We start from the raw sequence: 17,369 nt of genomic DNA on the forward strand, positions 1-17,369 counted from the left end.
TGTTTAAATCTTTAGATATAAATGTGTTATTAGTAATAATTTATTACATTCATTTTATGTTAAAAGTATGTGTTTTATAGCTCATTTTTATCGTCTAGTGTAATTTTTATGAGTAATAATCCTGTATAAGAACCAAATGAAAAATATTTGCAAATAAAACATTTGTATGTTTGAACGAACCATTATTGGTTCTTTTTATTTTTATTAGAAATTAACACCATTCAAAAATGTATTATATAATACATTTTGCTTTTACGTATTAAACATTTGGAGTTTTTAATTATAATTATTGGTTAGTTTTTACTTTTAGTAATTGTAAAATATAATACTAATAATTGCAGGAATATGGTAAATCGTAAATGAAATTATTGATACATACAAATATTTTTAATATAACAAAAATTATTTTGTTTATTTATAGATTTCTATTCAACCTTTGTGTTCTCCGGCATTTGTTGTAGTGATTATTCTGTTAATTTTTACTAATGGTAATTTTAATTTTGTCTAAATATAAATATAATTTTTTGTAAAAGAGTTGTAATATAAAACCGTCAAACGAAATAAATTATGATATACAGAATGATCAAATTATTGTAAGATACTTTTATTTTCTTAAAACTTATAAACAATTTTTAATTTTTGAAAAAATATTAGGTCTGTAGAATATTTTATTTCGTCATCTTATTTGCCATATCTTAGTCAATAAAAAATGGTTATTATGACAATATAGGACATTGAACATTACTGATTTAAAAGAACTGAAATAAAAATAAAATATCGAATTAAAATCATTTTAACATGTTTTAATAGATAAACAATAAATTGAAACAAAGATTGATCAGATAAAAAAAATATTGTTCGTAATTTTTTCTTCTATCGCATTATTAAGCTATAAATAGGGGTACAATAAAAATTGATCACTTTTGGCTAATATTATTAATAATAATATTATATTAAAAATACTAGATTTAAACTAAAAAATATTTAATTTAAAAAGTCACAAAAATAAAAATACTAAAAAATCGTGGACATGTATTTCAGGAACATTGTTTTCGAAATAAATTTTAATATTTTTTAGTTTTAAATTAATATTTTTAATATAATTTTAATTTTTAATTATAAATAAGGTATTACGTTTAATAAAATTAAAAATATGATTTTTTAACACTGAAAGGATGAAAATAAAATGTTTTCACACATTTTATTGTAGTTTTTTGAACCAAATAATTTTTCTCTTTACAAAAATTTGAAATTTTCAATAGTTTCCAAGAAAATAGATGTCTTAACAGAATTTGATCACTCTGTATAGATTAATTGAAATTCCGATATTATTGATTATTTCGTTTTTTAAAGAGAAATTCAATAAAAATCGTATATACTATTAATTAATATCAGTTGATCTAGAGTTATTAAATTATAATATTACAAGTGAAATAAATATTTTATAATTAAAGTTAATAACAAATATAATTGAAAATGTTGTGTTTTTATAAGTTAATAAATGAACAAAATTTAACCCTAAAATTAAAATAATAAAGTTTAATACTTGATAAGAAAGTGTTAAAACTTCCATGAATTGTTGTATTATTTATTTCATTACGTTTATACTGTTTATATATTTTTATCAGTAAATAGCGTACGTAAGAATAATTTTCGAAAAGTTATTGATAAAAGCATCGAGAAAGGTTAGTAAAAATCATATTAATTTAATTTTTAAAAAGTTTATTTATCAGTCATTATCAGTATGATAAAATGAAATATAAATACTTTTTATTTGTTATTAGTGAGCCAAACATTATAGAATTATACGTAATAATGCAGTAGGATGTAAAATAAATTGTTAAATATATAGTATCGAGAGTCTAATTAATTTTTCAGTCTTACGATATTACTAAAATTTAAAATAATTTTAATATTTATAATTTTTTGTAAACAAGCCCATTTTTAAGTAATGATTATTAAACATAATTAATTGAAGTTCTAATTACAATTCATAATATTATGTCGTTTAAACTAGCTGCGTACCCAAGAAATATAGATAAAATAAATAGATTTCTTATTCATTGAGTATATATTAGTTCCGATGCGGAACTGAGATGGTATTGGTTTTACTATGATGTGTTTTTTTGGTTTTTTTTTTGTGTCTGTTACCACTTTTTTTCAGCTTTCACCGAACCGATTTCTTTCAACGATACGCCAAAATATCACAAATCGTATTTAGTCGAAGACATTACCCTCAAAAATTGAAAAAAATTCCTTTGTTCCCCGTACATGAGGGAAATCTCCAAAAAAAATTACAATTATTAAAATCAGTAAATTTCGTCATTATTTTTCAATTTTTTTTCTTAAAACTTTTATAACTTTTTTAAAAATGAACAAATCAACATAATTTTTTTATGTTGAAACCTTAAGTATTTCCTTTTATTTGATATAATATTTTTCAAAATTTGACTCTTTACCTGCCCACAAGAGGGGAATCAAAATAGCAACTTTTTCACAAAAAGTTAACTTTATAAACTTAAGTTTTGAAAATGTTCCGAAAAGTCTGAAACTTTTATATATATCCTAAATTAAAGCTAATACAGTATACTTTATTATGGAAAAAAAATGCTATAATTTTTTGAAAAATATATAGATTAATACAATTTTTTTATGATAAATACTATTTATATAACTGAGCTGAGTTGTTTTTTAATTGTAATTAAAAATAGTTGAAAAATAAATCATTCATATTTCACCGAAATATCATATTAAGACTTATGAATGATGGTTTTTAAGGTAAACACGTGTTTACGTGTCAATGCTTCCGATCAAAAACTTATGACCCAAAAAGTGAAGAAATAAATGATGAAAATATTGATAAAAGAGAAGACGAAAAAAATGACCAAGGTAAAGTTTAAATTAAAAAAAAATATTATTTGCTTCAAATAATATTTATATTATATTTAATTAGAAGAATTGTCTTTTTTACGTTCATTGTCAGGTAATAGTAATATTGAGAAAACATTTTTCAACTACGTACTTGATATTATGAGTATTAAAATGCAGCAGAAGCTTCAATAGTGATGAAGGTGGGAGTAAAAATAATTTATTTTCCTGTAATCAAAAATATTTTTAAAAAAGTATTTGATTTATTTTTGAAAAGTTAAAAATAAATAAGGTTTATCGAATAATTATGAACATTGGACTTAGGTCGACCGGTTCGAACTACCTGCTTTTATGTTCACCGATATTCCGTCTTTGTTGAACTCTACGGCATTTCAACAACTCACAATCTACTAAGTCGTGTTAAGGATAGATGGACTAGAACTATTGCTACTCAAATCCTTCCATCAGTTCACCTATAAACTTCCGCTATGCATTCTAGTTTCCATTTAAATGGGGCTTGGTTGTCTTATTTTATTAGCATCAGTTCACCAAGACATAGATGTTTTTTATGGCTTTGTCTATTTTGTTGTTTAAAATATCTACTGGTGTAGATATTTTGATTTCCATTATTGCCACAACTGTTGCGTCATATTTTGTACCATTTACTATCTCGGTTTCCATGCCATAGTTTCTGTGTAGTTGGGTCCTGGAAATTATGTTAATGGACTCCCAATTAAATTATCTGGCGTAATTGGTTGTTAATCGAATGGATCGTCAGTTAACATCGCATACAGTGATCATGAGCACTGTTTCGACTTATGCTAATATCACTTTAAGTTATTCAAACAATAATGTTGTTTGACCTAGTACTCATCGAAGATGGTATCTCGTTGTTTTCACGCCATCTTCCCATAGAACTATGAAGTTAGAGACGTGTGCAGGGATAGATGGGTGGCGGTTTTAGTAACTGTGGCTTGTGAGTATTATATAAATTCACATAGCTTCAATAGAGGTTGACTCGTTGTCAGAGTTTACTTTAAGAAGCTTTCTACACTTTGCTATAGAGGGCGTAAACATGCCAAAAAACGCTTCTGTCGTTAAGTTTCACACCAAACAAAGTGCGCTACTTAAATAGTAAAACATATAAATTATGTTACATATGCTATAGTGGTTATTCGACTTCGTTTTCCATCCACTCTTAAGTGAAAGAGTTTCTTCATACATATGACTTATCCACTCATACTTCTTTGTAAATAATGTATAGACTGTTTTTGTTTGTGGACAAGATTCTAGTCGTTTTCCTAACACATAGAATCAACGGATTGCCATAATTTTTTTTGTCAAGCGGTAAAGTAATAGTGCGAAATTCTAAGAGACGCGATCAGTTCGTTATGTAATATTATATGTTACCTAAGTTGTATATGTTTTAATCATAATTTGATGTAAGTGGGGTGCTCAATTTAATATTTAAATTATAAATCATAATTTAATGGCAACTCTTTACATTTTTCTCTACTGATAATTTCATTGGGCCAACTGCTGATAGGAGTCCAATGAGTAAACAATATTCATTGATAAACAGAAATAACAGACATCATCCCAAATTAATAATTTACTACGCATCGAATATTATAATAAAGTCACCAACTTTTAAATGGAGTCTCTCTTCTTGTGGGACTTTGAATCCATAACCTCCAATTCTGGCCTTGACGATAAATATAATGACATAAAAAGCTATTTTCTGTGAAATATTTAGCCAGCCAAACTTCTTGAGAAACTAGAAATAATTGATGCAACCTTTTATATTTTAGTCGATGTTCTAGCTACCCTACAAAAATAACTGCACTTTGATACTGTTAAACTATTAAATAAGTTTAATTGTGATAAACTATTGAATAATTTTTTTTTTTTTTTGTAGATAAAGAATGTATACTCTGTCGTGATGAATTATCAACAGTAACGTTAAAACCATGTAATCATAAATTTGGTAATCTTTGTGCAAACCAGTTAGAAGTTGATTCTTCTATCTGTCCATATTGTAGAGCTACAATAGAGAAATTCAAAGGACTGAATGAACAATTAATACGTAATATATTCATATTAACCATATGCTTATAATTGTATTTATCTAGATTTTTATTTAAAAGTCCAATTCTGTCCAATAATAGGATTGTACATAAGTGTAATAATTTTTCTTATGTATAAATCTATTATTCAATCATTGGATAAAGGAAAACTTAAAATTTTTAAAAGCTCTTAGTGTAATTGTTGGAAGATTAAATAAATAAATAGGTAATGCGTATTCATTTTAGAATATATAATGTTACTAAAAGGTTTAGAAGAAAACTTCTAATTTATTTTTAACAGCATACATCAGTGAATGAATACTATAAGTTATGCAATTGATCCGTACGATGCATCCAAACCGTAGAACGACTAATTCTGCATCGCGCTAGATCGCCGTTTTGCCTAAAGCCTGTTTACGATCACAAAATGAGCGGATGATGGGAGTCACCTAAGTAGACCAACCGCACTTCCAATGAATGATACGAAAATTATAATTATATAAAAAATATTATACATACATATATATATATATATTACATATATTAAAGATTCGCGGATATAATGTGCTTCACGGAGTTTATGACAACTGTTCCATTAGGTCTTTGTTAAAGGCCCTTTTACTAAATAGTAATATTTTTAAGTTTTACTATTATAAAAAATGTTTGAGGGAACAAATATTCTAAGATAATAATGTTACCTTTATGAATATGGCAACAAAATTAATAAAAATTTATAAAAAAACTTTAAAAGATGAAAAATTCTTAACTGTACATTCACTAGCGAAGTCACCCTAATTAATGGTTTTAAAGTATAATTTTTTATAACTCTTATAACAGGTTCTTTGGAGAGACATGAGATTAACAAATAAAATACATTTTTTCGCAAAATTTAACTTTATTCATCGACATACTTTCCTTTTAGAGAAATACATGTATTTCAGCGACATTCTAACATTTCTATACCTTTCGAATAGAACGTTTTATCTCTGCCCTTAAAATAAATCTCAGTTTCGGCGATGACTTCTTCATTCATATCATTTTCCCTCGAGCATCTGCTTGAGATTCGCAAAGAGGTAGTAGTCGCTGGGGGCCAGATTTGGACTATACGGTTGGCGCGACAGCAATTTAAAGCCCAAATCATACATTTTTCCATCGTTATTAATGATTTGTGACACGATGTATTGACTTAGTGGAACAAGATTTTTTTTATCGCCATAGCGGTCTTTTTTCGAAATTTTGGCTTTCAAATACTTCAATATCATAATGTAGTAATCGCTATTGATTGTTTACCATGTTTGTGATAATAAATGAATATAACTCCATGCGCATCTCAAAATACCGACGCATAATTTTGCCAGCTGATTTTTGCATTTTTGGCCGCTTCGGAGCACTTTCGCCTGGTTCAGTCCTTATCAGCTGTCTGTTGTCTCGATTCGGGAGTGTAGTGATGGATCCACGTTTAAATTCAAATAATGGGCCATTGATTTGGTAATAAAATTGTTTTATGAATCGGAGTCTAGCAATACTCGGCACACTACTGGTTCTTTTTTAACACGCTTTTATTAGTTTCACGTGTATGTTTGTTGTTGTTTGTTGTTTGTTGTTTGTAAGTTTGTAACTCTCCAAACGCCACGCGTTATCGCATATTCCGTTGTCTAGACTAGACTGTTATACGCATTCACCCCTCCCCACGCCTCGCTCACAATACGACGGTACACTATTCCTATAAAAATTTATTTTTAGTTATCGTACCCGTACACGCGTGCTTGTCATCAATATTATATATATGTAAACAAATTTTTATTTTGACTGACCAATAACGCCCGCGTCTAATGCGCCTTACGTATATATATATATATTCCTACCGCCGTTTATACCTCGGGTATAACGTTAGTCCGACCCGCCCGGCCATAAAACACAGCTATACTTAGTGCATGATACTTTTACGTAGTTAAGTCGCATTATTTGTATAAATATATATATTCTAATTACTATTAAAATTAATATATTAACACGATTTATTCTAATTAAGAGATATAAAGTATTCATTCCGATTACGAGGGATGATTTCCGTATCGTCATTTTTCGTCACTACCTCCACGTTCCGGGAGTGAGTAATTTACGCGCCTGCTGCTTTCCTTGGATGTGGTAGCCGTTTCTCAGACTCCCTCCCCAGAATCGAACCCTGATTTCCCGTTACCCGTAACAACCATGATATTGATAGTAACTACTATCATAACATGAAACTAAAAAGTAAAAAATAAATATAGTTTAAAAAACTAAAAAAACACGCTTTTAAAGTACATCGAACTAAAAAGTTAAAAATAATTTTTAAAATAATTATGAACAAAAAATACTAGTATTATTGTGATAAAAGCGTGGGTGCTTTGTGCCATATTTTTCGTATATTGAGCGCCCGACGCTTTTATCACAATAATACTAGTATTTTTTGTTCATAATTATTTTAAAAATTATTTTTAACTTTTTAGTTCGATGTACTTTAAAAGCGTGTTTTTTTAGTTTTTTTAACTATATTTATTATTATTATACGCATGTGCTAAGGAAGTAGCTAGCAGTACTACTACTGTTGTAATTGCTTTGATAAGTGTGCGCGCGTTTATTAATGTTGGCTATTGTAACGCTGTGTTTTTTAAAACATTACTGTCAATAATACTTACTGAATTATCCGAATTACCCGCATTATTTTTCTTTAAAAATTCGTGCAATAAACTATTATATTTTTTCATCTGAACGTGCTCTTAAATACTACAATGATTTTCTTAAATTTGTTAATACGTTCGATCACTGTAAGTTTTAATAACAACGGACAACGATAAATAGTAAAAGTTTGTTTACAATAATAACACGTAATGCCACCGCTTGTAAACAATGTGTTTGGTAAAGACGCCTTTAGCAAAGATCTAGTGGACCAGTTGTCACAAACACCGTTGTTTAAATTATATAGTGTGATAGCTGATCTCTAGCCTCTTTGCTTTACTCACCCCCTTGCCCACCCAGCACGGCAAATCGACGTTATTTTTTAATGTTATGTATTATTTTATAACTATTATGTTTTATGCAGCTTCGCCGGCTATTAGTATATAAGGGCCCCCCGTCACCCCTTAAATTTAAGATACACTTTGAAGAGCTTCTAATATATGTGGTTATTTGTTATTTAATTATTGTCTACTCTCGTTACTTATTGGATGTGCGGTTAACCGTCATCCTTCTAGGTGACCTCTCTCCCTCTTCAATAATAGCGATTTAAACAGACTTAATGCAAAACGACATTCCAGTGCGGTGCACAACTAGACGTCCTACGGTCTAGATGCCTCTCACGAAATATAATGCATTTGTTTTACGATTATTATTATTTTTTTTGGAATAAATGATTTCTCGGTTAAACTGCGTAAATTGTTATTAGATCGTAATTTGTTAACGATTTGATAGCTTCTATCATTCTGAAACGCAATTTTAAAAATACAATAATATATTTTTAATGACGCCACCTCTGATCCTAGTGATTTGATTTCCCAACTACGCAAATCTGATACGTCCAATTTAGATGTAATTAAATATATAACTAAGAATCTACACGAGTCGGGCTTTTGACTAAAACTTTCTGGAGTTTTAATATGGCCCACTAATGTATCATGAAAATGTCGAGTTTCTTCCGCCCTTTTTTGATATATTGGGTTTAAATCAAATAGCTACTTAGTATGCACTTGAACTAACAACTTAGTATTACTATAACGTAATTTTAGACTTTGCCGGGTGATTACATAATTATTAGCCGTGGTAGGTAAACACTGTAATATCTTAGCAGCTTCTCCACTTAATGAATCGTAAATAAAATAACTTTTGCATATTATTGAGATTGTTATTTTCGTTGATCGCTGTGGAAAACAAATCATAAAACGATTGCCACTAAGAATCTCATACTAATTACGAATCCTAAATGGATATACGACAAATAAAAATTACGAAACGAACTTAAGACGACGCACCTATGCACTTAATCGAAACAATTCGACGACGAGAACGGCGATGACAAACTTACAAACCAAATTATAAGCTAATTAATTAATGCGGCACAATGGACCAGATGTATTCGAACCTTAGTGCTATTATTAAATAGTAGACTGTTTCATATTTTATTGTAAATATTTGTCCATGTGCCTACGTCCATCGAACATAATTAAAATTACATTGATCGGTGACCATCATTATTATTATTATCGCTTACTAGTATGATAACCAAATGCGAACACGAATTATTAGTAGACATAATTTTAGCAATATCGAACATTTTTAAATTATATTTACGGTTTATATTCCGGTCATTTTAGTTTTTGACATTGACGTGAACACAGAATGTTAATTCAATATTTCAGTTGTTTTTATATAAATAAAACTTATATTCGTATACAATATAAATACACACACACACACACACACATATATATATATATTGCATACCCAGGCACCTACTTATATAAGGTGTATAATTAACAACGTTATTTTAAGTACAGCAAATTATATATATTACAAATACATAATATAAATTTATTAACTATACATGCTATTTAGAGATATTACGGGATGACTATTTATATATAATAAATATTTGGAAGGAAAATAAATTAAAAAACTGAAAAGATACCCAGGTACCTTTTGGGTAATGTTTAATCAATGCTTACATAAAAATTATAAACTTACAGAAAATATAACTGTAGTCGAACAACTACTTCCTTGTAGAAGACACACAAAAATTATACAGAAAATTCCATCGAAATACAAAAAATACAACACAGTACTATAGTATGCCAATTTACTCGTTTAAATTGGATTTATATTATCAGCTGTAGTAAAACTAACACCATAAAAATATTAAGATATGCATATATATAATATATGTATTATTAAATTATTGGTATTAATTTAACAACAATTGAATGATATTTTCAGCCAATAAAAAATGTTCTTATTGCAAAGATAGAGATGCTTGTGTCGATTTAATGCCTTGTTTTGACAAAATCTGTAATGTCTGTGCAGTTGAATTAAAACAGAATTTTCCTAGATGTTGTATACTATGCAGTACGACAATAACACAATTCAATGGTATAGTTATGTGTACGGATTATTATTGACTTTAATTATCACTTACAAGGATTATTTGTATTCAATTTTTTTATTTTAAAATGTGTATTTATTATTAATTCTTCATTAAAAAAAAATTAGTTTTTCTTTTTATACAAATTATAGAATATTGATATCTTAAAAAATATTGTAACAAAAAAAATTTTGCATAGTAGATAATAGAAAAGTTATATTTATAGTTACAATCATTCTCTAATTTGGAAGTTATTAATACGTTTTTATAAAATAATCTCAACTCGAAGATATATTTAGTGCAGTTACAAAGTTAGGGGTGATGGTAGGGATTGTAATTCCTTCTTCTAAATGGAAGCGATTCTTGAACTATTGTTGTTTTTGACTTTTATTGATCATTATTTTCACTTTAAGTCCCTTATCTTGATTGAAAATAATGTAACTCAATTCAAAAAATACATAATTGTGTATTATTTTTAATTTAATCAACGATTACATATTCATTAATAAAGAAATAATTTTAAGGTCACAACTCACATCAAGTTTTTAGTTATTTTTAAATTTAAACAATTTCTACAGATGTATTCTATACCAGTAAAATATCTTCGATATTTCAATTTTTCAATTTCACCACAAATAAAAAAAAAAACACATTTAGACTTGTATTTCAATTATGTGACTTATTAATATAAGTATTATACTTGAAGGAAGTTGATGACGATATCTGTGAGCCCAATTTCTTACCCTGTTAAGCCATCAATACTGGGGTTTGGGGTCCATATATTGTAAAGTATTAACACTTGTGTTTGCTATGGCGGCATGAACACTATTAACCCAGGGAATCTACTAGATGGATCCGTTGCCCAATGAGACCCCAGAAGGTGCATTGATTATAGGCACGATGAATAATTGCTAAAAGATTGAAAATGGATCTTAAGTGAGATTATATACGTGGTAATAATGAAATCCTGATATATTCTATTTAATCGAAAACTATTATTGAAAATAACTATGTTTTTAAGAATAGCATTACATCTTCTTTATGAAAATGGCTTCCATATTTAAAAAACATGCTATTTTTGTGTTCATATTTAATTTATTTTTTGTTTATTTTAGAATGCATTATAAGGGTTTGCTATAGTAATGAGTTCGCTTATAAATATAAAAATCTAACTTACATTAAATATAAATGTATACTTATTTTAATTATATCATCTCTTTAAAGTTAAGAAAGTCTTTTTTGAATTTTTGAAAACTTTAAAATTTGTATAAAAAGTAAAATTATTTCAACTTAACTTTTGAAAATGTTCTGGGAATACTGCGTCTTTTAAATATAAGTTAAAATAAAGCTTATTTTATGTAATAAAAAAAAAATTTGTACTGATAACCTATTTTCTATGTGTAAATGGAAGTCGAAGTAGAACAGAAAATAGAAGTTAATTTTGCTTTTGGAATAATTCACCAATTTCATAGAATTAAACACTATTTACAGATTTGCATTGAAGCGTTTCTTATGACAGTGATTTTAATCACTGTCAGTTATCATCTATACTTGTCCCAACTATACCACGTCCATACTGTGCTACCGTTTTTTTTGTTGAATAAAAAGTAATCATTAAATTTTTTACAAGATTATAGACCATGACTTGTTCTACTCTCTCCTAATTTAAATAAGATGTATAGATACACATTTTTTTCGCAAAAATAACTTAATAATAAGATTAATATTAAAATTTATTATAGTTAATAGTAGTGATACCAAAGAAACAATACCCAACCAACAGGAATAAAATGATAAAGTAGAATCAACGCCTTTTATTGTTGAGTAAAATCATTGGCATCAAGATCTTTTAAATATTTAAGATAAAAAATGTTTATAATTAATATATATTTAATATACGTGTGTTTCATTAAAGATCAGACAATTAAAGATTTAAATATTAAAGATAACTGCTTTATTGATATATATTTTTATTATTAATTGTGAACATAGTAATTAATCTTTCTTTTTTCTTCTTTTTCCTCGCAAGAATCCCAACTACTTTCGGGTCGACGACCCTTATCCTAAATTTCCACTTGACACGATCTCCCACATCATCTACAATCACATTATCAGTCCTCATTTAATAGCATCCCTTCATCTCTTTTGGTCTTTCTCTACCTCTTCTTCCTTCAACATTCATTTCATAACTGTTCTAAGAGCTTTCGATTCCTCTCCCCTCATAACATTGTTAATTTGAACTTGGTAAATTTTAGTTAAATTTTTATTAATATAATTTAGTTATCTAAACTAAAGTTTGTTATTTTTTCATCGATTTCGTTACGTTATCGTGTTATCTACAAGAAATTTTAAATAGAAATGTTTATTAAGAGGACGCCACACCGCCGTAAGTTTAAGCTTAAAATCTATTAAAAATATAATCTTTATTACACGGTCTAAAGTGATAGTAAAAGTTTGAAATTTTGTGGTTATTTAAAAAACAATATTTTGAAATGTTTGTAATGGACTTATTTTCATGAGAATTATTGTTTGGCCATAACATTTTTGTAAAGATATAGTTTTTTTTTTGAACTTCAACAGTTTATTGATGAATAGTGATATCTTAAAAAAATGAGAGATATGAAGCTTTTCTGGAGCTGTTAAAATTATTTGAAAAATTTTAAGGGGAACCCTCAAGATCTTGTAATATTGAGGTAATAATATTTTTTTTTGATTTTTAATTTAAGTGACACTAAATGTCAACAATAATTTACTAACAATGGGGCTAATTTATAAATTAATTATAAACTGAGAAATGAACAATTTTTTAAAAAGCAAAAATTTACAACGATTTAGGTAACACTTACTTTTTCAAATAATAGTTTATCTTAAACAAATTTTATTTTTAAGAATAAGCATAGTACAGATTTATCTTATATGTTATTCATTTTAAATTATTAAATAGTATTGCCATAGGAAAAGGCTAATTTTTATACTGTTTTTTAAAAATTATATTTACTTATGTTCTAGATATATTTTCTGTTTTAAACCTGTAAAAAATTAAAGCTTTTTAAATTTCCTAAAATTTTAGGTTGTTAACTAAATGTCGTGCAAATTTTTATTTTTGTAAGCAGTAATTATTGGCTTACAAACAAAAAAAATATTATTTATTGGTATTAGAAATAGTTATTGTTGTGTTTGCCAACAAGCTAAAACAAAAAAAGAAGAAGCGCCTAGTCATTTATGTTTTTTAAATTGGAGCAAACCTTCAACTTCAATGGAATCTGATGCTATTATTAAGAATTTTTTACATAGTATTAGTATGCATGGCTTAAAATATAATAAGTTGATTGGTAAAGTGTATAAATAACTCTGGGTTACTAATTATTTAATTAAATTTAAGCAGTCTATTTTTATGGGTTGTTATTTTATTGATACAGGAGATGGTGATAGCAGTGTTACGAAAAAACTAAATGAAGTATTGCCATATGGCAGCAATTTTCAAATAAAAAAATAGAATGTCGAAATCATCTGCTAAGAAATCATTGTGCCAAATTGATGGCATTAACGAAAAGAACCGATTATCCCATTAATGTTCCAAAATGTATTTCAAACAATATTTCACGTATATTACGAAAATATATTTCTATTAAAATTATTTATGACGATATAAATTTAAAAACAACACAGGGAACCAGAAATTTATTTATTTATTAACTTAATTAACAACATACATTTGATAAATTTAATTTATTTATAATACTAATGAACGATAAATAGCAAATAGAAAAATAAAACAGACCAGGAAGTCTACTAATAGAAATCATTGCAGTTTATTTGAGCGACAAATTCAAACAATTGTTTTCAACAGTGGGAAAAAATAATTTTAAAACGGCGACAAATTGATTATATTTAATTCAGCAGACAGATGTTTGAGAAAATGAATATTGAAGTGAATCGAATCAATCAGGTAGTAAGAGCGTCTAATTCAAATAAAAGATAAGTTTATAAGCAACTTGGCAACGTGGCAAGGACAAGCGTTAAGAAAGTTTAAAACGCTCTGTTAGTTTTAATTATACAAACTTATCAACGCAACGTTGCTAGTTTGCTTATAAACTTATTGCTATAACACAGGCCACGGGAGAACGTAACTAAGTGACTATTGGATAAAATAGCTTTTTATTTTACCATTGAATAGTTAGATAGTTAATGGTTAGATAGTTAGATGTAATTGTGGGTTATATAAAAATTGCTGGTGTGTGTATAGATGATAGGGGAATTGTGTTAAGTGGAGGCTTAAGATACAAGTGACTGACCACAAGAAATTGGGATAAAGTCGAAGGGAAAGAGTTAAATATGTATGTCATTTTAAAAAATGAACCAGCTTCATTTTTTTAAATTGACCTTTATAAGGAATAAGGATAATTATGTCATCACTTTTAAATCGTGAGATAAACACTATTCAACAAAGCCAAAAAAAACATATTTTCAAGATTATTATTAATTTAGGAGAAATTTAGTGGTCAATAATTCATGAATACTTTATAAAGTTATTTTAAAAAACCTACACAGTGAGGTCGCGGCACAGTAGTGACGTGATATAGTTGGATCAAATATAATGGTATCTGATAGTGATTAAAATCACTATAAAAAAAAACGCTTCGATGCAAATCTTTAGATATTGTTTAAATTTAAAAAATTGGTGGATTATTACAAAAGCTGTTATTTCCCTGTTTATATCCTGATTAAGATAAATTATGTCAAATGAAAGAGGAATATAAATATTATTTTTCATAAAAAAATTGTATTGATCGTATGGCTTAAGTTAAAATTGTAAAAAATAAAATTCAGAATTTTCACACAAATATAGCATTTAGTAACTATTTTCACCATGAAGGCAAAATAAAGTCAGAAATTTTTTTTTTCCATTATAAAGTATATTACATTAGCTTTAATTGAAGATATATATAAAAGTGTCAGACTTTCCGGAATACTTTCAAAAGTTAAGTTGAAAAAGTAATTTTTTTGTAAAAAAGTTGTCGTTTTGAATCTCCCCCTATGGGCAGGTAAAGGGACAATTTATAAAAAAAATATACCAAATGAAAGGTAAAGACATCATGCATCTATAAAAAAAAAAACCCAGCACAGGGGGGTCGCGGCACAGTGGTGACGTGGCATAGTTGGATCAAGTAAAATGATATCTGACAGTGATTAAAATCACTATCAAAAAAGAACGCTTCGATGCAAATCTTTAGATAGTGTTTAATTTTAAAAAATTGGCAGATTATTCCAAAAGCTTCATAAACTGCTAGTTCCTTATTAATATCCTGATTAAGATAAAGTATGTCGAATGAAAAAGGGATTATTAAAAAATAGTATTTCCCATAAAAAAATTATATTGATCAATACACTTTTCAATAAGTTATAGCATTATAAAGTTAAAAATGTAAAAAATAAAATTGAGAATTTTCACACAATAATAGCATTTGGTAGCCATTTTCACCGTGAAGACAAAATAAAGTCCGAAATTTTTTTTTACAATTATAAATTATATTATATTAGCTTTAATTTAAGATATATATAAAAGTGTCAGACCTTCCGGAACACTTTCAAAAGTTACGTTGAAAAAGTTCTACTTTCTATATGCATTTTTATGTTTTGAATCCCCCCTGTATTTAGGGAAATGGTCCGATTTAAAAAAACAGTATGTCGAATGAAAGATCTATATAAATACTACTTCTCATAAAAAAATTGTAATGATTCATACATTTTTCAAAAAGTTATAGCATAATAAAGTTAAAAATGGAAAATACAAAATCGAAAATTTTCACACAAAAATAGCATTCGGTAGCCATTTTCACCCTGAAGATAAAATAAAGTCCGAAATTTTTTTTTTTTCACGATAAAGTATATTACATTAGCTTTAATTTAAGATATATATAAAAGTGTCAGACCTTCCGGAACACTTTCAAAAGTTAAGTTGAAAAAATTAATTTTTTGTAAAAAAGTTGTCATTTTAAATCCCCCCCTGTGGGCAGGTAAAAAGTCAAATTTATAAAAAAAATATATCAAATGATAGATAATGACATCATACATCTATAAAAAAAAGAATTATATTATTATGNAAAGGACTCAGTATTTCCAGAACATTTTCAAAACTTAAGTAGAAAATGTTGATTTCGTGTGAATAAATTGCTATTTTGAATTCCCCTTGTGGGTAAGTAAAGCGTCAAAATATCAAAAAATTATATAAAATAAAATAGCCGTTTACTAACAAAAAATGTCAAAATTTACTGATTTTATAAATTTTTTGGGAATTTCCTCCATTTACAAGGAACGAGAGATATTTTTTCAATTTGTAAGCGCAAAGTCTTCTACTAATTACGATATTTGTTCCTTTGACATATCGTTAAAAGAATTTAATCTGATAAGAGCTGAGAAAAAGTGGATACAGACACAAAAAAAAAAAAAAAAAACACATCTTAGTAAAACCAATACCTTCTCAGCTTCGCATCGAAGATAAAAATGATATTGATTTGGTTATTTTTAAAAAAGTTATGGCAGTTTTAAGAAAAAAAATTGAAAAAATGAGCAATTTTTTAATTTGTAATTTTTTTGGAGATTTTCCCCATTTACGGGGAACGAGCGAAATTACACTGCTGTACACAATTTCTTATTAATTGCATATATATCAATGTAATCATTATCAGGCATATATCAAAAAAATGTGTATAAAAATAAAAATCATGTAGTCCTTAACATTTATCGCACTAAATTTATAAACATTAAAAGCGCTGACGACAAGTCTCTAGATTGGGGGTACTTAGATACCTTATATAAAGGCTGCATTTTCTCATAGAAGAGTGTGTGTTAAAGTTTACTTGAATCCTCTTATTTGTATGAAGAATTATTAGTCGCGATCTCGTTTTTTCGTCAACATACACAGTGCAACATTTATTTATATCTTTGCGTTCAAAACATTATTTATTTATACTTCCAAAAATTCGGAAGTATATAAGAAATTTATCAAATAAAAAGATTGATCATTTTTTAACGTCGCTGAATATTTTTCAAATATAAAAACTAGGTAAATCAATTTACCAATTATTTAGAATTAAAAACCCAGCACAGGGGGGTCGCGGCACAGTGGTGACGTGGCATAGTTGGATCAAGTATAATGATATCTGACAGTGATTAAAATCACTATAAAAAAAAAACGCTTCGATGCAAATCTTTAGATAGTGTTTAATTTTAAAAAATTGGTGGATTATTCCAAAAGCTACATGATCTGCTAGTTCATTATTAATATCCTGATTAAGATAAAGTATGTCGAATGAAAAAGG

At 27.3% G+C, this 17,369-nt stretch overlaps 1 protein-coding gene across 5 annotated transcripts; it reads left to right on the forward strand.

Moving 5' to 3' along the window:
• Window positions 1-215: 215 nt before the first annotated feature.
• On the forward strand, window positions 216-12,310 carry LOC126906063 (uncharacterized). Of its 5 annotated transcripts, none has more exons than XM_050686307.1 (8): window positions 216-348; window positions 422-488; window positions 1,629-1,685; window positions 2,779-2,889; window positions 2,954-2,983; window positions 4,787-4,954; window positions 9,903-10,067; window positions 11,790-12,310. In XM_050686307.1, exons 1-8 carry the CDS (start codon window positions 346-348, stop codon window positions 11,834-11,836), a joined length of 648 nt encoding a protein of 215 aa, XP_050542264.1. In that variant the 5' UTR covers window positions 216-345; the 3' UTR covers window positions 11,837-12,310. The 5 variants fall into 5 exon arrangements, with proteins under 5 accessions (XP_050542264.1, XP_050542265.1, XP_050542268.1 ...); XM_050686308.1 differs by having other exon boundaries at window positions 9,903-10,055; XM_050686311.1 differs by lacking the exon at window positions 11,790-12,310 and adding an exon at window positions 10,754-11,201.
• Window positions 12,311-17,369: the final 5,059 nt, after the last annotated feature.

This window comes from Daktulosphaira vitifoliae, unplaced genomic scaffold (genome assembly GCF_025091365.1).
Source record: "Daktulosphaira vitifoliae isolate Bord-2020 unplaced genomic scaffold, ASM2509136v1 Scaffold_4, whole genome shotgun sequence".
In the NCBI taxonomy this organism is placed as follows: Eukaryota; Metazoa; Arthropoda; class Insecta; order Hemiptera; family Phylloxeridae; genus Daktulosphaira; species Daktulosphaira vitifoliae.

Bases quoted from the DNA above. Each gene is read 5' to 3' on its own strand.
- LOC126906063 (XM_050686307.1), top strand. The intron at 1,686-2,778 runs GTTAGTAAAAAT...ATGGTTTTTAAG, and splicing joins TGATAAAAGCATCGAGAAAG to GTAAACACGTGTTTACGTGT. The intron at 4,955-9,902 runs GTAATATATTCA...TGATATTTTCAG, and splicing joins ACTGAATGAACAATTAATAC to CCAATAAAAAATGTTCTTAT.